Genomic DNA, 23,014 nt, shown 5'->3' on the forward strand with positions numbered 1-23,014 from the left:
CAGACTTTTTGCTAATTTTGTTTTTTTTTCTTTTTGTCTTTTTTTTACATGCATAAATTGGGTTTCATTTTGTCAATTTGAAGTTTACACAATTTGCGGTAACGGATTATTAATTATGCAAGTAGATATTTAAATTGAATTGGTAGTTCTTTTAGTTTTTTTTTACTTTTTTTGGTTTGTCTGGGATAGGCGTTGGGATTTATTTTAACGGTTTTTTGGATTTTGTATTTTTGGTTGGTGAGTTTTAGTGCTTAACATTTGCAGTTTTTACCCTACTTTGTTTTGGTTTTTATTTAAATGCTAATATTAAATATATATCTTTTAAAATGTGAACCGATCATTCTTGTTTAGCATCTATTGAGATTTTAGTTCTTGTTTATCTGCATGAGCATGCAAAAACAACAAAAATTATTCAAAATTAATAAATAAAACGGAAGTCGCTGTTTGAATTGTTGAGTTGCTCTTTATTGAATAAGACGAATCTGTGTGTGTATGTCATGTTTGTGTGGGTGTGTGTGTAGAGTTTTTTTGTGTACTTGTGTGCCAACCTTTATTAATTAGCATTAGCATTTAGTTTAAACTCTGATCTGAAGAATTAGTTAATTTATTTTAGTTTTGCAAAAGTATTTTTCATTTTTCTTTTCCAAATGATGAAATGTCAATTTTCTCTACCCTTTTTCCATCTTCTTCTTTACGTTTATTTTCAATTTTCCTTCTTCTTCCGTTTATTAAACGTTTATTACTTTTTGCTGTAATATTAAATTCGTTTTTTTAGTTGCCCTCTCCTAATGTAGGACGCTTATTTTATAGTTGTTTTTTGGGGGTTTTCTCATTTTTCATCATTTTTTATAATTGCCTATTTAATGCTATAGTATTATAATACATACATGTAGACTTCATTCTTTTAAAGAGTGTAGAAAATGGTTTTGCTTCATTTAAAATAGCTTCTTTTTATCAAAAAGACATTCATACACATACATATATAAGTACTAGTACATAGTAGATCTAATTATGCGTCTAGTTGCTTGAAGATTAGCACTAAATTAGATTATAATATAAAAAAAATAATAATATTAATACAATTAAAATTATTTAATAGGCCTAACGCATCTGATTCCAATTGAATTCCATTTGCTAATTGCGCGAATTGCAAATTAATGAAAGGAAACACAAAACACTTTTTTTTTGCTTGTTTTTAAATAGTAGTTCTCTATAAACAACCTTAGGGGACAGACACAGTTATCGGTAGGATTACGCATATTGGGCGTAAGTAAATATTACATTATATCAAATGCAAATAATACGTAATACATATACAAAATGAGTGCCCTGTAGCTGTAGTCGTATAACTTTCAGATCTTTAGTTGTTTTTTTCCCACAAACGTGGGGATTGATTTAGCACTCATATGGATATTGCTGGGACTATCGTAGGATATTGGATTGCTGTAAGTGCAGTTTACGATGTGAATCTTTGTAATTAAGAATAGCTTTTAAGTAACATTTTGTCTGGTAATTACCATCAAATGAGATGTGAGCACAATTCTGTTAGAAATTTACAGAGACAACGAAATACAGAGACAGGGATATAGACAGTTAAATATGTAGATTTGCAGAGTGGGAAGTGGGATTGAAAGTGAGAGAGTGAAATATACCATAGAGAGGACTAACTTATAAGTACAAGAGTATAGATCGTTGGATAGAGCGAGTACGTGCGAGTTATACGGCAGTGTTTACGAGTACATCGTGAAATATTCATTATGTAATCGTTTCAACGAGGAGGTAGGTTTCTTATTTTATTTGTTTCATTTTCATTTGCTTTTTGTTTCGTTTTGTTTGGCTTTGTGTAGAAAACATGTACATTAAAAGGTTTCATAGGTGGGTTTTTGAAAAGTTTTACAATCTGGGAGCTTTTATTTTGGTTTTCATTTCGTTTCATTTTTGTTCGTTTTCGACCGTAAATATCACTGTTTCGCTTCAGAGAGATATTAATAAAATTGAAAGCGTGAAAGCTCATACTCGGAAGAGGAACTTTAACAGAAATTTCAATACAAAATGAAATTATGAAGTAAAAGAATTTTACGAAATTTCCAACAAAATTGTGTTGTCATTGTTGTTTGTTTGTCTGTGTGTTAGTCTGTTTGGTTATTAGGTTGGTTAGTTGATTGGTTGGGTTGGGTTTTATATTGCGTTTTCATTTGCTGCTTTTGCTAAGTGTGTTTAGTTGTTGCCTGTTTCCGTTTTATTAAAAATATATGTATTTATATATTGTATGTATACGAGTATATGCTGGTGATATATGTGTCATAAAATATATATACACCTGTTTGTTTTGTTTTATTTCTTGTATTTTCCTTACTTATTTTCTGCCTTTCATATTGCTAGTTTTTCATTTTGACTAAATTGTTTTTGTTGTTTATTTGGTGACTATAACGTTTGGTTGTCTTTTTGTTGGTATTCGGTTTTAGTATTCTCTCAATTTGCTACAATATTTCAACAATAAATTTTCTAAAAACAGCTTGTTCAATGAACATATTCTCAAAGTTTTTCTTTTGTTTTTGTATTTCATTTTGTTTGTATGCGCTTTTTAAAAATTAATTATATGTTACTCTATTACAATATATATTTTTATGTATATATATAGATCTATATATATATATCATATTCATTATTATGTGTCAGTTTGTTACCATTTATGCCCACCAATGTGCTATTCTATGCACACAACTGTTACGCACGCTCAACCAAAAATTTAATATGGAATTTGTATTCAAAAAAATGTACAAAATTTAAGAGATCTGATTTCAGTAGAAACTATTGTAAAATTCAAAACTATTTCTGTATAGCTTTAAAAAATCAATAGAAGAAACTTATTTAGTTTATCAGAAGCAAAATGTGTTACTTTTGGTCCACGTGATGTAAACACAAGTTGTAAATTAATATTCTACGATGTAATTCATAAATAATCAGTAATTAATTAATAATCAAAAAAGGTTGCTTAAGTAAAGTCCGTTGCTGAATTTCTTACATTTTCCTACGAATAAAATGGTTGCTGTCCCTTGTTTTGGTTTTGCTTTTGTTTCTTGTTCTTGATATTTCTTGTTCTTTGCATTTGTCAATTAAGTGCTTGAGTGTGCGTGTGTGTGTGTGTGTGGGGTTGTGTATATATAGGTGTGTCATTGTGTGAGTTTTAAATACATATCTAATGTCTCATAGGAACAATCTCTCTTATATACATACATATAATGTATTCTCCTCTTAGCGTATGTGTTTCTTACATAAATTATAACAACTCAGCATAATTAACTTATAACTTCGACGCACACACACGTAGTATATGTATGTGTGTGTGCATAATTGCAATATCCTTTTTGTCCTTTTGAATCGTTTCCATTTGTATATAGATGTGTTTCCATATGTGTGTGACTGTGTGTTTGTAGTTTTCCTTCTTTGCTATTTGTATGCAAATGTTTTTTTTGTTGTGGTTTTTCCTTGCGTTTTTGTGTTTTGCTCTTTATTTGGTAATTTATATTTTTTAACTTACTAAACATTACGCAATTTGCATTTTCTTTATTTCTTCGGTTTTGTTGTACGGCAGTAATTTTTGCTTTGTTTTATTTTGTTCATAAAATATTTATCATAGTGTCATTTTGCATCTTCTTGTATTCTATATTTCATATGCGAAATTTGTTTCATGTTTCAGTTTTTCCTTTCAATTTCCTTTTTGTTTATTTGCTTTGACTTAAAAATGTAATTAACAATTTGTTTGTTTTTTTTTTTTATCTTTTGCTTTGTATCGAAGCAGCTTCGCTAGTTTTTTGTTTTGTTTTTTGGAAAAAGAACTTAACTTTACTTCTCCTCATATACAATAACTGTATATATATATAGTACGATGTAGGTGTGTGACTATTTGTGTGTACATATATATGTGTAGCTTAAGTGTCTAAATTGAGCGGCCTTATTGCACGATTATGTGCGGAGCTGAGAGCAGCACAGTTACCGTTGCAATAATCGTAAAGAGCGTAAAAACAATTAAACAAAATCTGTAAAATAGAAGAGAATAGCAAGGCATGAATTACAATTCTTTAATAATCATACACAAACACACACAAAATGGCCACCATGTTTGCTTATAAGTGCCACGTGTTGTGCACCTATTGTGTGTATGTTTTTGCTTTGGTATGCGTGCGGGTGTTCCACGCTTCGCAAACAACCGGATGTTGTGTGCCAATTTGATTGTTGCCTTAATTGTTTGATTTGGGGGAATTTCATGAAGCTCCCTGCAGCCTACCTATTTGCTGGCACTGTATTAGTTATTGACTAGATATGGGTTTTGCTTTATGTGAATGGTTTATTAGGCAGATTTGATAAATAATTGCTTCTATTGTAAATAAATGCTTAAAATTGCTTCATTTTCACTTAAAACGGAAAGCAAAAGCCGAATGTACTCGACTATGTGTTAAAAGCAAGTTGAGAAAGGATTTTCGATAAAATATACAAAAATAATATTCCAAACATATTTTGAAGTATACCGAAATTCTATAAAATACGATATTTACCAGATTGTCAACCAATAAAACTAAGATTTGGTAAGAAATACCAAAAACAAATCCGATATAAACCGAAATACAAAAACTTTTTACAACATTCCAAATATAACAGATTATTAACCAAAGAAATTAAGATTCAATAAAATATACAAAAATAAATATACATAAAAAGTACTGAAAAACCCGTTATACAAAAACAAACAAAAACATTAAAAATATTTCAGATTATCAACCATAGAAATTAAGATTTGAATTGAAAGCACCGACCGTTTTTGTCATTTTATCTTCTCATAACTAAGAGGTCTACTTTCTAAAAGTATGACCATTAAGCAATGTATTAATAACATTCCTAATCTGATTAAACCTTTAATTATAATTTACCTATCCACAACCATTGCAGCGAATTTCCAATCGCTTATCAATTCCGCTTCGTCGTCAGCTTTGCGCATGCGCGCCGTTATAAATTGCAATTCTTTAAGAATTAAGTGTAAATCTTTGTGATTGCAGCCTATTGCAGTGTGATGCTCCTCCACCGTTGTGGGTCGACCAAAGCTACTGTAGATATCAAATTGAGCATTTAATATAATGTGGAGCATCATTGAAAAAAGTAGGAACTTACGCCGACGAACCGATGGCGGTCTGTGAGCCTGATATTGTATGACGAAAATCATCATCGATATCGAGCACATTGGCTAGTAAGGATTTGGAAGAACGTTCCTTCAATTCCAGCTCTTTCATGCGATTGCTTAATAATATTGATTTGCGCGTGATCTTGCGACCAGGCCGACCCATGCGCAGTATCCAGGGCAGCCATTGTAGGAAAACGGATTTGATCTAACAAAGCAGAAGCGATATCAATATGTTGTTGTATTGTGTGTTCTCAATCGATTACTTACCCACGGTGGCATCTCGTGAATATCCGCTGTGCGATGATGATAGTTGAGTACCACAACCGTTAGCACCACAGACGATGCAACCATGAACATGATGCAGTTAAAATATGTACCTAAATTTCGTGTCGTGTTTTTGTGTATGGATCGATAACAAGCAAAACAGAAAGTTTTATAGGATTAGTGGGCTGTTCAATGGGTCTCAACTTTTTGCGCAACACTAAGAACAAAAGATTTCGAAATAATAATTTACAATAAAACAGCATTTACATTACGTTAGTTAGTATTCTTTTTTCTTTTCTTTTCATAATAAGTAATAGAGTTTGAGAATTAGAGTGGATCAAGTTTACTGTGTCAATTTTTGTGGCATTCAAATGCTGTGATTTATCGGATGCAAGACTACACGATTTAGCTACTACTCAAATTACGGGGTTTGGAGACATGCATTACATTTTTTTTGCTTTGATTTCACGTTTACATCATGCTTTAACATGCAGTTTAGACTCTCCTCTATTTTACGATTAATTCATGCATTATGTGTGCATCAACTAAGTTAAATAACAAAGAAAATGAGGAGCATTAAAAGTCAGTCATATAGTCGGTATTCATTTGCTGTTTCAAAACTCGTTTTTTTTTATTGATTATTAACTGGCGACTGTCCAAATAGTTTTGACTAGAATAAATGTGCTTATTGCCTGAAGTGTGTTGAAATGATTTCAGTGCAAGCAATGTTTAAATTTCTTAAAGATGTCAAAAAAAATTATGTTATTAAGTTGAATTATTATAAAAATTACACGTTCGTTATTTGCGCCAAAAAGTATGCTATATGTACGTGCATCGGGCAATTATTTAGTCACAGAAAAGGTTTTCTTGACTATTTCCAACAAACTACTTGACTGTCTTCTAATCTCGTAAAATATTATGAATAAAAAAAACATAATATTCATGCATTAAAAAAATTGAAGCCATTTTTTGATTGTTATTGTTTTTTCTGTATTTTCTGTACAAGTTGAACAACTAGAAAATGTTCTGAGTTAATGAATTCATTTGCTCGAATGAACAAATTTGTAGTTTATTATTATTTTTGTTTATGTAAATTAAATGTTTAGTTTTTGTTGCGGTATATTTAGTGAATATTTAATGATTTTTTTATGTATAAATTGCAATTATTGATTTAAGGCGTTTTACGGCTTGCGATTTACAACAATTTTTCATTATTTAGTCAGCTTTTGATACTTGGATATGAGGAATTTCAAAACGTGTCTCTGTTCGATATATACAAAATGTTTGTATACAATTTTACTTAACGCATTCTTAGCTTGCATATTGCATACGAATTTGTACTTATTTAAACGATTGTTTAGAGAGGGTTGTTATGGAACTAAGTAAGTTAAGCCAAGCACCCTCCGTAGCATATTTATGGATTGGTTATCTAGTGTTAGTGTTGAAGATACTACGAGAGTTTAAAATTTTCCTTTGCAGAGTATTTTATTTCAATTAATATTTTACTTATATTAGTTTAAACATAAAAGTTGTCAAAAGTGTTGATTTATTTCAATATGAAAATAATAAAATGTATTATTTTATTGTCGGACAATATTATTTGTAAGTGAATTTATCGAGATCCTTAAAATACGAATCATCTATCTCTTATTTATTCAATTATATGTTATTTATAAATTTTGTCTGCAAGAGGATTTTACCTTCGACAATCCGAAGAGATTCACTTAATTTTTTGTTAGTCATTGCTTTCACTGTAGATGCTGAAGTTTTCTTGTTCTGCTCAGCATTCTACCTTAAGATTAAAAAAGAGGTTCAGCCAAACTCTAAAGAAGCATTTGTTACGATTGTTGGGGAGTTTTATTTTTTGGGTATATCTACGGCAGCCATAGGAAAGTATTTGCATTTGTTATGTTATCCTTTGGAGTTGTACTTCATGCTCTCGATATTGTTCGATTTGTTGAGATTTACCTACTTTAAACGCACTGCAGAGAAGCCTGCAGTCGCACTAATTATTTAATTTTGTACAAGATATATATTTCATATAATTTCGATTTTAATCAGCTGATTTTTTATTTGGAAACTTTTCGTTTGCTACATTCGTTTTTTTTTTTTTAGCAGCTAAAAGAGAAAAAGTTATTGGTTTTTATAGCGCTAGGAAATTCTGGATTTGTTGTTGTTGTTTTTTAATTGGAAAATTATAAAAATTATAATTATTTAAGAACGTGATTGTACTAGTACCTAGCAGCGGTACGGCTTCGCTCGTCTTTGTTATGACATTACCGACCAATAAAGAGAAAACTGTTTGCGACAGTAGAATTGTAACACCTGCAAATATTTGGTTCGAAAAATTTGTTGATTCAGTCAAAAAACAAAAGCAATTGATATGAAAAAAGGACCATTCTTTTGTTGTTAGGATAAACGTTAGGTTATCTGCCAAAAATATGTGTAGTTAGTTGGAGAGAAGCAATAGAATTGAAGATACCATGTAGAGTAAAATAAGGACAGAAAGATAGATAGATAGTCTGCTGACACGGGCTGTAGTAGAAAAGTACTTTCTATAACGATTTATTACAATATTTACAACTCGTGTCCAGCTAGATATTGTTGGTCTTTTGCTAAATGATATTTTTTGGCTGAACCTTTTTTTGTTCAATTTTTTTTTGGTTTTTTTTGCGCGCTGTGCTTTACTTGAGGGTGCTTGTGCTCAAGTATATATTACGTATTTACATAGATACAATTTAAACGTTTTTATTTATGCGGTTTATTGGTATTATATAACATTTTGTAATGACAGTGCAATTTGATTGATGGGTTCAACGAGTATCAATCCAAAATGAATGGCAAGCGAATGCAGAGATACAAATTTCTGACCCATTTTTGCACAGTTAATAAAAAAAAAAATACAAATGAAAATAATAAATCAAACTATACGAAATGATATTTTTATATTTTGATATGAAACGTTTTAGTTTTTTTTATTTATTCTGCGGTTTAGAAGTTTATTCGAATATCGATCAAAAAGGTTCTTGAGCAAAAAATATCATTCCGAGAAATGGGTCAAAAAGTGTAAATAGTATTTATAAGTAGCTTAATGACTGCGTGATAGAATTATAACAAATAATTATCAAGTATTAATGGATAGGTGCTAATTTGGAAATATATAGCGTGTGGTGGGTTGGTGGCGTGGAATTTTTGGAGGTGGTCATGAATTTTTTAAAATTGATTATTTTTTCTTTAACTTGTGTGTACGAACTTTAAGATACTTTTTTGTGGCAAGGTGGAACTTTGGGTGTATATATATGCATATATATATGATATATTTTTATATTTTTTGGGTGATTCTATGCGTATGCAGTTAACGTTTCTAAACAATGTGAGGCATGGGTGAATGAGAGTGAGAGAAACAAAATAAATCAAGTACAAATCAAAGCTATTAGCAAAAATAGTTAAATAATACCATAAGAATAAAACTTCTTTCTTTCTTTCATCTTCATCGATCGGCGACGTGAGCGGCGATGATATATATATATATCTCTTATCGGCATTTAATTCAAATGTTATTTCACAAGTATTTTCCCAAACTCACTTGTATTGAAATCTGTCTCATAAGTATCTTTTGTAATTACATTTTCATTTTGTTTTGAAAGAGTTACATAATTGCGAAGTGAAAATAAGTACAATTAGTTTGTACTGCATTAAATATATATAATATGTATATAGAATATAAGTTTATAATAGAAGTTCAATATGTTTTTGAATAATTACAAATCGAAGTTTTCAGGTTGTGTGCTTTTTCGTCAAATGCAATAGAGCAAGTAAAGAAATATATTTTTTTAATGTTAACATTTTGCTTAAAGTGTATACATTTTAAAATAAATGTATTTTTATGAAATTCTACATATAATTAGAAGAAACTTGGTAATCGGTTGAGGATGACTATGACTATTTTAATAGTTTCAAAATTCAAATTCGGAGAGGTTTTTTATCAAACGAATTGATCGGAATACAGTTCCGAATTGCATAATTGGAAAAGATTGAAAAAAACCAATTGAAAAGTTGAAAGAAATTGGGTTTCTTGAAATTTATATTCAGAGGTTAAGTATATTTGAGTAGAATATCCCTAAAATTGTTGGATCTATTGCACCGATAAAAGCAGCACAAAATTTTGCGGAAATATTGGAGTAATTGTATTGAAGTGAATTGATTGTATCATTGACGTGGCTCTTAGATTAGTGCTGGGTAGTTTCTACATAGTATATAGAATATATATGCATATAATAGTTGTATAAGTCAGCCACGTACCAATGATAAGTGAAGAAGTTGTAGAGAAAGTTTTGAGTTTTTAAGAGTTATAGATCAGAAGTGTTGTAAGTAGATAACGATAGCATTTAAAAGATTTCTTGTACGGGTTTTGCGTTGCTTGATTTGGTATATTGTGATGGGTGTGGATGCAGTGCCGTAGCACTGAGCTTTGGTATGTCTACCGAAGATATTGACTTTTTAAAAAGCGAACGAAAAGAGAGAGAGAGAGAGAGAGAGATGTGACGTTGATAGAGTGTTTGTAAAACAGAGATAGCAACATAATAATATGATCAACTAAGAAACGGCGTCATTATATATATAAATATTATTTGAAGTTCAATTTTCGAACAAGATAGAGATATAGATAGAGCGAGAGATAGAGAGAGAGAGAGCGTTAGTTGAGTTGGTTTAGTAATTAATTTAAAACTTGTTGTAATTAGTAAACATATTACGAAGTACACAAATAACATTTAACAACTTTTGGCACTTAGCATTTTGTATTTGTTGACTTTGTTTTAGTTAGACTAATACTTTATTTATGTTGTAAGATTTGTTGTTTGGTTTTTGGTTTTAATTAAGGATTATATATGCGAACAATTTAGCAATGTGTGTGAGTAATCATAATTGATATATATATATAACAACAATAACAATAATATTTATGAATATATATAGATATATATATATAGTATGTATGTACGTATATATAAATCATATTAAGTAATTTGTTAATTAACGTTTTGATTTTTGTTTTGTTTTTTTTTTTTTTGACAAATTTGAATATATATTTGCATTTGTATGTTTTTTAAATGCAATCGCTACCTAACAAGGGGATTGCATCAGATACTTGGGGCAATGTCTCAGCTACAAGGTTGAGAAACACTGTGAGCGATAGAAGAATTGTAACTCCTGAAACAAAAGAATTTCGTTTGATAAAATACAATATAAATAATGACAAGAAAACGAAATTATAAAACGTATGTTGGTGTTGTTTCTTGTGACATAAAAAACGAAACTTTAAAAAAGACATATCAAGGGCATTTCACAAGTTCTGTGTGTGGTTATTGTTGTGGTTGTTGTTTAGTTAGTTGTGTTCGAGTTGTTCTGAGTTCGTTTGATTTGTTTTGTTTTGCATTTTTCTCTTTTAAGACGCCGCCATGATGGGGATGTTTTTGTGTTGTTGGTGTGGCTTTGGTATTTTCTTTTCTATTGTTTTCAATTTTTAGTATATATTTAGTATATACTTTTAATGATGATTACGTTTGATTTCAATCTCGGATCTCGAATGATGTGTGCTTGAAAAGTGATGAGTAATATGATTTTTGTATGCTTTGAAGTCACGAACATGAAACTCAAAAACCGGGCATTTGCGGAATGGGGAAAGCTGGGCAAGGGGTCTCAACTTAAGCGTTTGTAAAGTGAGGGTATTTGTTTGGGGATACATTTAGTATACAATGTATAATATATATAATAACGCCAATTAGCTTTCTCAAAGTTGAACATACATATGTCAGCTGAATGTTGTGAAAATCTTCGAATACGTTTGTTAGCTAAACTTTACCATATACTAGATTTATACTGTTTTTATCCTTTTTGTGTTAAATAAAGATTTACATTTAATTATAATATTATTTCATTCTTCTAATAATGGTCAGTTTAATTTTGTTGATGTCACAGTTAAGCTGAACTTTTAATTAGTCCCGTGTTATCAGCTTACATCTTCAGAGCGACACTGAAAATTTAGATCTATAATTACAGTTACTTTAGAAGTTTGAACTTCTTAATCCTTGACATTACAGGAGTCATTAACTAGCGAACTCTGACCAAGCACTAAACATTTTGGCCCAAATTTTCACAACATTCCAACAAATGAATGTTTTCATTTCGTATTTTTTCTAGTTGGCTCAACTTTTTAAAAGCTTAATGGTGGTAAGTAAGGTGCACAATCTTCCAACTTTTACCCATTAGTTTGCACTGTGAAGAAGGCCACCGAAAGTGGCGAGTGGCGATGGCAAGTGGCAAGTGGCAAGTTTCTGGCATTAGATGAGAATATTTTGTAAATTGAACTGAAGTCTGCGTGCTGTCTCTACTTTTCTGCACTTTTCCCTTCTTTTTTGTATTATTCTTATAATTTTTTCTTTCGAGGCAACGAGTTTACCGCTACGTGTCGTCAATTTGCCACTCTGCCATGCGGCCCATTTAATTTGCTACGTGCCACCCGGGATAAATGTGGGGCCAGTGGACATTTGGTAAGGAATTTGATGCACAGTGCATGCAAATGATTTTAACGCTCATCGGTGGGTCGTTGTTGGAAGAGATCGGAAGTTGGGTCGGATATAATATGACATAATATGAACGCATGATGAGCGATACGATATTATGTGGAGTTGCAAGTCTACCATCAGGTCAAATGGATCTGCATAAATGCAAGTTCAAATGTTGCGCTTTGATCATCTTATTTGGTTTTTGTTTTTTTTTTTGGTTTTAGCTTTTCGCTTGGTTTAGTTGAGTTTCGTTTAGCGGGAAGTTGTGGGGGTTTTGCTTATGCTCGGTGGGATTTCTTTCATTTAAAGTTTGGGATTTTACAGGTGCGTAAATATGAGAATTTTAGAGATTTCTTTGACTATTTTTTGTGTATATATATTTTGAGCAAGAAAATATATTTATTAAAGGTTGATTTGGGTGTGAGTTGTGAGTGTTCAGTTTGGGTTTCTTATGTGACTGGGTGCAGGTTTGAGAGAGTTCTTTGCCAAAACGAGATAGATACCGATTTGGAAAGTTATATAGACAGGGTGAGATTAACAGAGAAAGAGATAGAGTTAGAGAAAGAGAGAGAGAGAGAGAGAGAGAGAGCGAAAGAGAGTGATAGTGGCATGGCTAAGACTGAGAACTTTTGGCCTTTTGGCCAGTTTGGTTTGTTTGTGGCATGCGCTTTTCGGTTTTTCATTGTCGTGTGTTGTTTCGTTGAGAGTTCTTAGACTTTGTGGTTCATGTTCTTGGTTTTTCTTGTTAAGTTTGTTGTGCGTGTGCAGTATGCGTGTGTCTGAGTCTGCTGTGTGTACTTACGTCAGTTCAAGTGTAATTTATTTACAGTGTTTCGTTGTTTTTTTGTTTTATTATTTTTCAAATTTGTCCATAGCTTATAAGTAATTCAACTTTAATATATGTTATACCTACCAAATCTACAAAGCATTTAGCTTCTGTATTATATTTATGAATAATTCTTAGCCTAAATGCTATACAAACATGAACATACTATATACATGTGTATGATTGTATGTTTTTTTTATTTGTTTTGGTTATTGTTAATGGTTGCCTATCATTCGATTTTTCCTCTCTACCTTACCAAGTATCAAAATGACATTTGGCTGCGTTTCATTTTCGTTTTCGTTTTCATTTTGATTGCATTTGTTTTTATTATATTTTTGCCTTGAATACAAACCTTTACCATATACTGACATTGATGTGAATATACGAGTATATATATAGTATGTTGTATATCAATGTTGTTGTTTTAGTAATTGTTATTCGTGGTTCTTTTATGCATACAAAATCATAAAAATATAACTATTTTTTTACATATTGCAATTGACAGTGTCTAACTGGCAACATTTATCAAATTATCTATGTTAGAGTTGATGGACTTCGCCAACAGGCACAATGCGAGTGAAATGTTCTGTTTTCAAATATCATTTTTGGTATTCATGTTGCTGGTGTTGAAAATATGCACACTGATTTTAGTTTTAATGTGTTAAAACTTTTGTAAAGAAGTAAATAGTTTTGTATAAAACTGATATAAATATTATAATTATAGTAAAGGAAAGAAAAGCATTCGATTTCATGTGTCTGTATTGATTTGGTTAGTCTTTAAGAATTTTTTCTTTAAGTGCGCATATTTTCATGACCATTACTGTAAATGCTCGAAAAATCATATTGAAATTTGATGTTATATTTGTTTTGGTTTCTTCATGTGTTTTCTGACTAGTTGGCTTAGTTGTAGCCCAATTTGTTGTAGCGTTTGAGAATTGGTAGCGAAAAAAGGTTGTTCGTTGGATTTGTTTATAGTTTTTGGCTATATACAATTTAGCTATTTTTGTTTAAAGAATACATTTAACAAGTATATAAATATAAAGATTAGATGTCTTTAATTGCATTTGCTCTACGTTTAAATGCGATTTAAATGCTGCTATGCTTTTAATTAGTAGATGATACTATTGTTCAGGCAATTAATGCGACCTCTCCTAACATGATTATGATATACTACTCTATCGATAGAGAAGCTTATTTACATAATGTTCGTTTTGGCTTTAGTTTATTTTAATATGTTTTTTGTTTTTTTTTAGGATTTTTTTTTTTGTTAAAGAAATTAATTAGTCAGGCTAAGAACAGAAGAATGAAATAAATGATATAAGTATATGAAAACAAATATCATCTAGTGGCAAACACGTAGAGAAAACAAACGAATCGACAGAAACAACAACTGATAAACTAAGCTTTTTAAATGGGATTGGAGTAGGGGACAGCTTAACATACGCTTTTGAAACAGCAAGTATGGAAATGAATATGGAAATGATAACGAAAACTTTTCATTTGCGATTCGAATATCGATTATGAATTTGTGTGGAACGTCTGATTGAGGTTTGTGATTCGTGAGTAGTGATTCGTGAGTGTGAGTGTGTGTTTCGTGTGGTCAAATACCAATTATTGTCAGAGCTCTTGATGCGCGACTACTTGGAACAGCTGAATTGGGTAGTTAATGATCAAAAAAGTAGCAGAAGTAGCAGTATTAGAAGGAGTAATAAATATTCTATATATTTTAAAGTAGTCAGCTAACTAAATGATCAGTAATTAAGAAGTTGAAAGAAAAATTGCTCCGGCTGGTTTTTCGGTACGTTACATTTATTAGACAGTGACAGTGACAGTAACAGAGACAGAGACAGAGACAGATAGAGACATAGAGAGAAATAGGTAGTTAGATAGTTTGTGAAAGAGATATTTTTTCGGAGGTGTTTCTTCGGGTATTGCTTGTGTTTGGTATAATAATATGGAGCTATCATTGCAAAGGTCTATCCAAAAGTTCCGGCAGGAAGAGAAGTAGAGTAGTAGCTGGCTGAAACTGAAATATGTATTGATTTTGTGGCACACAGTTAAAGTCCAGAAGTTAGAATATACATATCTATTAGCAAACATACGTATAGAATTAAGATAAGTATGTGGCATATTTTCATTCTCCATACGATTGACGCAGTGTACTTGTATGCGTGTGCGTTTGTGTATGTCTGTATGTGTGTTTACGTCTGTCTGCGTGTGTGTGTGTGTGTCTGGGGTTTAAGATCTAAATAATTGGTATTTTGTAGTTTCGAATATCTTGTTAGTTTTGTATTTTGTTTTGTTGGTTAGCTTTTATTGCACTACTGTAGTAAAACTAATGACAACTAAAAACAGCATTAAACACAGCACATTTGTTAATTTCGTTTTTTTTTTTCGTACTGCCTCTTTTTCATTTTTAATTTCTTTTTTTTTTTTTTGAGGTTTGGTTAACTTTTTTTTGTAATTTTGTTAAATAAATAGCGTGTGTGTGTACCTATAAGAGGAACAGCATCCGACGTTGTCGGCATAGACTCGGCAACAAGGTTTAGAAATACTGTTAATGAGAGTAGTATAGTTACGCCTGGAACAAGAGATACAATAAATACTTATATAAAAAGAATTTAAAAAGAAACGCCAAAGCAAAATCGACTGAAAATATTAAAGACAAAAAGTAACAAATATTATTAAATAAATTTTATTTGGTTTTTATTTTACGCATTTTAGTTTTAAATACTTTTTTTTTTGTTTTGGTTTTTTTTAAGGGATTTAAAAGTTTTGTTGTTGCTCTAAAGCTTTTAGTTAGCATGTTGAGAGTTTTGCCCTTTGCATCAACTAAATGAAATAAAATATTCGATTTGAGAGAAGCAAAGTTACAGAGGGCAACACTCTTGTTTATTATTTTTACGTTTACGTTGTTTTATTTATACTGAATAATAAAACATGCACTTTTTAGTCTAACTAATTTTAGGAGCAGCGTATACTTTGATTTTTGGATGTAATTAAGTTTTTTTTTTTTTAAATATATATGTAATAATCCAGCTAAGCCTCATTTCGCTACCGCTGCTTTACCTGAACAAAAACCTTACGAAAACCCTAACCAAAACACTTTTTTATTGTCACATTTACCACACGCTGAAAAAAGCTTATAAGATAAAGTATAATATAAATATCATAATAACTGGTCATAAAGGGGGTCAATCAGTGTCGGAGAGTTGAAGTTGTTTCTTGATTTCTACTGTACTTAGCAATACTTACCCAGCGTTAGTTTTTCGCCCGAGTCGGGTGGCAATGTGAAGCCCAGGAGGGCCATCGATGAGATTAGCACGCATGGCACAATTAAATTGAAAAAATAATATAAAGTACGTCGGCGAATTTGTATAGTAAAGGTGATATCGACATATGGTTCTGGGCAGCACTGGTAGACTATGGTATTCTTCTTTCCGGGCATAGCTGGACGATAAAATTGACGATTAGTAATACTCGAAATAATTGTGTTGCATGACACTGATACATTGATACACACAATTGTACACAAATCTTATTGAGATTCGTATACAATAAATACTTATAGTAATATATACATTTATTTGCTATTTACACTACGAATCAAAAGTTCAAATGAAATCAAAAAGAGAACGCCAGCAAATAAAATGGTTCTATGAAGCATTTTTGCCTAAAATTGTACTACAATGTTATTGATATATACAAAACAATAAGCAAAATAATGATATATTTATATTATAAATATGCATGTATTTAGAAGATTGAAGACATTTACACATGACAACGAAACACAGTGATATAAGCATTAGGTTTATGATGATTTTTACTAACCAAGCAAGTACCACTCGCCATTTGTTATGAAATCGGAAAGATCCCCTCCATCTTCGGAATTCAAAACCAAATCCAACTGATTTTTTCAACGATTTTTATTGTAATTTTTTTTTTTTTTTTTTTGGTATTTTCAAAAAAAAATTTGTTTTGAGAGAAACGAATTTTTTTGTTTGTTTTTTATTTTTTTCAATGGTTGGTCATTGTTTTGAGTTTGAGTTTTTATTGTTTTTGGAGAAAAAGAAATTTAACATTTTTAGTTTTATTTTATAATAAATTTGAGACTTCACTTAAAGCCACGTTGAAACAACATTTATGTACAAAGAGAGCATGTGTTCAAGGTGTACGAGACAGAGCGAGCAAAGTAGAGAGCTTTATTTATAATAATAGATTTTTTTATCTTAAGTTTACTTAGTTTGAAATTGCGTTTTGAGTGCAAAGAAACGTGAATATAATATTAAATGGTATTGGTTGGTATTGAAAACCTCTTTTTGTTTCACTTCCATTAAGAGTCTTTACGTACGTCCAAACATATTTCATAGTTTTGATTCATTGTTTTGGGCGTGGTTTTTGGTCTGCTAACATGCAAAATAGTTGAAACTGAAATTTCATTTCGATAATTTCAAGGGTCTCACACATGATTCCATTTCTATATAATGCTCAAATTGTGTGATTTCCAGTGCTGAGAACTACTTCAAGGAGTAGTTGAAAATACAATTGCACTGGCAATACACAAAGGGCAACTTCTATGTATTCACTCAAGTATAACTGTAAACACCTAGGTGTTGTCATAAAATATTCAAAATTAGCTTTGAAAATTTTACCCAACACTAAACTGTTAATAGTTTTTTTAGTGTTTTGTTTTTTCATTAAACACTTTTGATACTTTTGGTTTTGTAATTCGCAAAAACGCAAAGAATTGTTCGACGTGAGGGATATAAAAAAACTGGAATACAGATTTGGATAGATATAGATGGAAGTAGAGAGATAGACAGAGAGTGAGATTACAAAGAGTGAGAGAGAGAGAGCAAGAGAGATAGCGATAGTTTGGAAAAGCATAAAGGAAATTAGTAAGAGTTTTACGACTCTTTGAATAACTAAATATTCGTCGAACCTCAAGTTGTTTTACACATATTTCATACTGTCGCATCCTAGAATATCCTGCAAAAGTCACCTCCCTTTATTTTCTTCCTGCCTATTGCTGTTGTGCATGTGCACGTGTGCGTGTATTAGTTGGTTGTGTTTTTTCTTGTTTATGAGTGTGAAAGCGTGATTGTGACCTCTGTGAACGGTGTAGCCAGTCATTACTGTACCGGTGTACGGTGTTAGCTCTTTTTTTGATTTGTGGCGTGTACTGTTACTTGTACTGTACTTTTACTGTAATGTGTACTAAACACTTTACCTGATTTCCATCGTAAGTCCAACTACCGAATTTCATTTCGCAATGTTGGTCATCAAATGGGAACCACGTGATGTCTATCTTGCATGTGCTCTTGAAGATACCAGGGGGCACGTACAGACAACTGCCGTTATGTTTGACCACAATGTTGGTGTGATACGTGCCATCGAATCCCTCATCCGCGCTAAATTATTGTACAATTGTTTATATATTATTCTATTTTCATTGTCATTTTCATTTTCTTATTTTTTGTTATGTAGTTTTTGATTTTATTTGTGATAGGTTCTTTTTTGTTGCAGTTATTATTTATAATTGTTGTTTTGTTTTATGTGATTTGCGCTTTGATTTCTTTTTCATTTTGGCTAGTTATAAAAAATATATATTTTTGTTTTTGGATAGAGCTGGGGGCCAGGAGAGTTGTGATTTGTTTTGTGTGTTCAATTAAAGGAACAGCTCTAGGGATATCTATACTAGGTGGATGTGGTCAAATCAGTGTTGTTGTGTTTTTGCTCTTATACTAAGTATAACATATCAGATATAACATTTAAATACCTAATTCTACTTATATTACGATATTCGATACAGTCTACTTTTATTGGTTCTTAATGAGGTCTCTTACATGAAACGAACAGAATAATAAAAATAAAAATGTTAAGAAATTAAAATTGTTTATTTATTTTCATTTAATTTATATTAATCTATTTAAGTGTTAGTTATTAAATCTTACGCTATTCCATAATATTGTAATTGCTGTTCTGAGGTGCAAAAATTATCTTTGAGTTGCAGATATAATAAATTAAACTAGTGCAAAATTCATATCCACCGAAATTTGGTGATAATTCTAACTGTCCAATTAGTTCTATGTTGCAAATAAATTCACTTGGAGACAATATTTGCATCTGCAGAATGGTATCCATTTATTCCACTGGCATTGCGCAGAATATTAACCATAGTTAGCCGCATCATTTGATGAAACAAATGACAATTTTGTTGTCAGCACTTTTTGGGCTGCGTAAATGACATCTGTTAGATACAATATCTGCATCTAACTACATGGTAAATCTCTCTGTGCATATGCAAATGAGTTTCAGACAAATTTGTATGCTGAAAGCCAGTCGCAAGTGGCCCAAATCATATATAGTATACGATATATATGTACGTAATCTGTACAGAAAGTGAGCTCTAAGGACTCAGAGTAGCGAGTGAGAGTGGCATTGAAATGTATATCTGTCGGAATTGCTTTCTCTTGCATTGAAATAAAATGCAATTACTTTTATTTTTGGTTGAGAGGCGTACTCAAAAAACTGTTGCACAAACATTTTATACGCAATTTGCATAGATATTTTGAGTTACGAGCTGTTTGCCATCATTTTGTGTTGAACAAAATGTGTGATTGCGTGTGATAGAGACTAAAGAGAGAGATGCAGATACGCACTTTAAATCATGGCGTTTGTGATTTTGTGGTCAAAGTGTGCATTTAATTGGCCGTCATACCACCTGTGTGCAGTTTGGTTGCTGTGTGGGTGTGTGTGTGGCAAGAGGTAAGAGGTAAGTGGCATGCGCCATGTGGCAGTAACCGTAGCTTACATGCTATTGTTGTGGCATTTAAGTGGAATTTGTGCCCTGATTAGCGGCCGGTTGTAATGATGGCCTAAGCACGGACAAGACCCATGTGCCACAGGTGCCACAGAAGCTGCTGTTCCGCGTTAAGGCTTGAGAGATTGTGGTCGGCAGCAGTAAGAGACGTGCCAATGTGCCAACAACAACAATACAATTTCCACTAATTGGATTAATAGCTCAGAGCATATCCCAAATATCTGTGTGCTTGTGGATAGCCACAAAGTTAATATGTTTAAAAAATTGTAAATAAATCTCTAAAGGAAATAGAAATTTCAATATCATAATAAATATTAATTAATCTCACTCCTTTTCCTGTTAATTGTTCATTTTGATTTTTCTTCATTTCAAATGAAACTTTTATTATTTCGTAAATAATGGAATAACTCTGGCTGAACTAATAAGCTGATTGTCTGCACAACTACGCAGTTATCAGTTATTCAATGCCTTCATCGCACTCGTCTTTTATAAGTAGTACTTTCACTGGCTGACCAATCTCATTTCACATTTAAATTCGGACGTACATTTTAATATTTGAAAGCACAAGATTTGGCAGCGTTTGCCACGTCCTTGGCTGCTCTTGTACTAAAACAAGACCAGGACTTGGTTTGGCTTGGCTTGGCTCAAACAAATAAATAAAATCATTGCCAGGCATTATTAAAATTGATGTTGGTCTGTTTCAGACTTCACCAAGTACACGAGCAAATGCGCCCGAATTTGGTCGACGGTTCGCTTGGCTAAGCCACAACCGCTGTCAATCTCATTTGGGTATGCCTCTTGGTCCTTCGAAGGCGGCTTTTCGACTTACTTATAAACTTGCACATGCTTTGTAATCTGTTTACGCCAGATACCAGATAACATTGCAATTAATGTAAAAGCTTTTCACTTTCCAAATTTACGTTATTTATTTATACCCTTGCACATCCTACAAATGTTATTTTTGGCATGAAATTTCTTTGGCATTAAATCGCGTGAATACAACTGGAACTCAAGAAACTTTTGTAGATTCTTTCTGAAAATAGTTTCATTGACAAACCTCATTGATATATTGTAATTGGAAGAGCATTCAAGATTTGTGAAGCGTCGTCAGCTTTTGCTGCCTTGTTGATATTGACATTAGTCGCTTTTAATCTAGGCGGCCTGTAAAAAGTATCTCAATTAAACATCTTTTGGGTGGAGACTTAGTATGGCGCACATTGAAATCAGCATAAACAAATTACGAAAATTGAAGCCGGGCAGATTGATTGCAGAAGGCGTTGATGGGTTTCGCATAGCTGGGCACAAGGCCAAAGTCAAAGCGAATCCATGCTCAATTGGGAGCACTGTATGCGTGTGTGTGTGTATATATATAATATGGAAGCTGTGAATGTAACTGTATTTGTATCTATAAGCCTTGTCGTCTTGCTATTGATCTAAATGATGGCCACACATTAGCAGCACTGACGACGCATACAAATTAGGCTAGCAGGGTCCACAAATGTTGGCCAACTCAGGCTGTGACGGTGGCTGTGACCGTGGCCAAGACGAAAAGAAAAGAAAAGAAAAGAAAAGAAAAGAAAAGCAGAGAAGAATTAATAAATTAAGCGAAATGAAAGTCAGTCGCTCAGCTGTTGTTCCACACAACGCAATCTCCCTCAAATCTGAAACGCAAGACGTGCATTGCCTAACGATGTCCATCAGAATCGAGGCAGAACTGAGGCATTGTAAATTTACCACGATTAAGTCTTAATGAGTCGATGAAAGCATTTGGCGAAATTGGTGTGAAATTATTGGCTGGAACAGTCGTGGCATTGATTATTGCCTCGACTACATCGACCCTGGCTACGCAATGCGCAAGTTCATTAGTAAATAAAGTTGACAGCCAAAAGGTTTTCGGTGTAGGAAGACACACGCAGTGTGCGTGTACATGCCACGCCCATTGCTCATGGGCCACTGACTGCGGCCCCAAAAGTCCATCTAGTTTCAGTTTCATCCCACCCATACAGTAATTTCCCCAGACTCAATTCAAATGACTACATAGCTAATCAATATGAATTTTATTCCTCTCAGTACCTCTTCTCTCAGCCGGAACCTGTGTAGTCCGCTTTCATTGCCATTCCGTAATCAACACCGGATGCTGCGTGCCAGGCAAATTAAACCTGAGCCTACGCCTCGAATGTTCATGGCTTTCAAGCCTTTTGTTCTTAATCCCAACCCTAATCGAGGGCCAAATGTGCTCTTTTAGTCACAGCTCGTAAATCTGCCGTCAATCAGTCGCAAAAATGTGACTAAGTAAGCTCCACTGCAGTTTCAACATCAGCATAACTTGCAATTAGTTGAAGCAGAAAAAGCCAAAGCAAATGAAAAAAAGACTACTTGACTTTCTGCCAGGTGCATTTTAGCTAAAATGTGTGCACCTGCCATATTTGTCTTCATTTGTGTCCAAGCCAGCCAGTTTTATGTTGAGCTTAACGCGCTTTTTAGGTGCCTCCCAGAATAGCTTAGAGTGTGTTCGAGTCGCAGCCAGGGGATTTGTGGCATTTAAGTAGTTTTTAGTCGCCAGTTGGATAATTTCTTCTTTATTTTTTTTATTGCACCAGCAAGAAATTTTGACATTTAAGTTATGGCTTAAAATGTTTCAGTTCATTTTGTTATGGCACTCGCTTTTTGCCACTGAATAGTAAAAGATTTTAGCACGCAGCTTAAAAGTATGCTATGTTTTTTTACTGCCATCAGTGAAGTTAATACAAGAAATTGTGAAAGGCTTTTAAAATATACTTTGTACATAAGCCGAGAATATTCTCAACTTTTTGCTTACGACAAGAGAACACAACGTAGTTGTAGTTGTGCTTATAATTGAAACTCTCAACTCTTATTCTGCAGCATATCTGATATCTGCAATATATTGATTTCTTATATGAGAAGTGATTTTATGTTTGCACAACAGAAGTCGAAATACGTTTTACCTATCTGCTTGAATACAGTTCAAATTCAAAGAGTACTCTATTATTTATCGTATTTAATTTTGAATAGAAAATGCCTGTTGATTTAACAGAAGACAACATCAAAGTGATAAATGAGAACTTTGTGTGCAAAACCCACAATTGTGCGGCCAAACTTGTTCTGGGTCTTTGATGGGAAATTGTGCACACTTGAGATACTTCATTAGGTTTACACTCCATTGTGTGTGCGAGTGTTTGTGTTTGATTTGCAACTATCAGTAAATGTAAGTCTAAATAAATAAGCTGAGCTGACATGCAACTAAGCTGAGCTTAAAACAAAACTTAAACTAACTTACAGTACACTTAATGGGATGACAAATGATTTGGTATGCTTTTGTTGTCAATCGAGACTTA

General features: G+C 32.4%; 1 protein-coding gene across 7 annotated transcripts in view; it reads right to left on the reverse strand.

The window, feature by feature from the left end:
- Positions 1-122: 122 nt before the first annotated feature.
- Positions 123-23,014, reverse strand: part of LOC132783694 (neuronal acetylcholine receptor subunit alpha-7) — a 121,985-nt gene continuing 99,093 nt past the window's right edge. For 2 of the 7 annotated variants that reach the window (XM_060789026.1, XM_060789025.1), the window contains exons 7-14: positions 18,066-18,246; positions 16,667-16,742; positions 16,088-16,282; positions 10,565-10,651; positions 5,444-5,553; positions 5,167-5,381; positions 4,929-5,102; positions 123-4,040 (exon numbers count right to left, since the gene is read on the reverse strand). In XM_060789026.1, coding sequence (XP_060645009.1) covers positions 3,956-4,040; positions 4,929-5,102; positions 5,167-5,381; positions 5,444-5,553; positions 10,565-10,651; positions 16,088-16,282; positions 16,667-16,742; positions 18,066-18,246 — 1,123 coding nt within the window. In that variant the 3' untranslated portion in view covers positions 123-3,955. Of the gene's footprint in view, positions 4,041-4,928; positions 5,103-5,166; positions 5,382-5,443; positions 5,554-9,340; positions 9,937-10,564; positions 10,652-15,326; positions 15,414-15,866; positions 16,283-16,666; positions 16,743-18,065; positions 18,247-23,014 lie in introns of those variants that run through there. The other 5 variants (XM_060789027.1, XM_060789024.1, XM_060789031.1 and 2 more) reach the window with 4 other exon arrangements.

This window comes from Drosophila nasuta, chromosome 2L (assembly GCF_023558535.2).
Source record: "Drosophila nasuta strain 15112-1781.00 chromosome 2L, ASM2355853v1, whole genome shotgun sequence".
Classification (NCBI taxonomy): domain Eukaryota; kingdom Metazoa; phylum Arthropoda; class Insecta; order Diptera; family Drosophilidae; genus Drosophila; species Drosophila nasuta.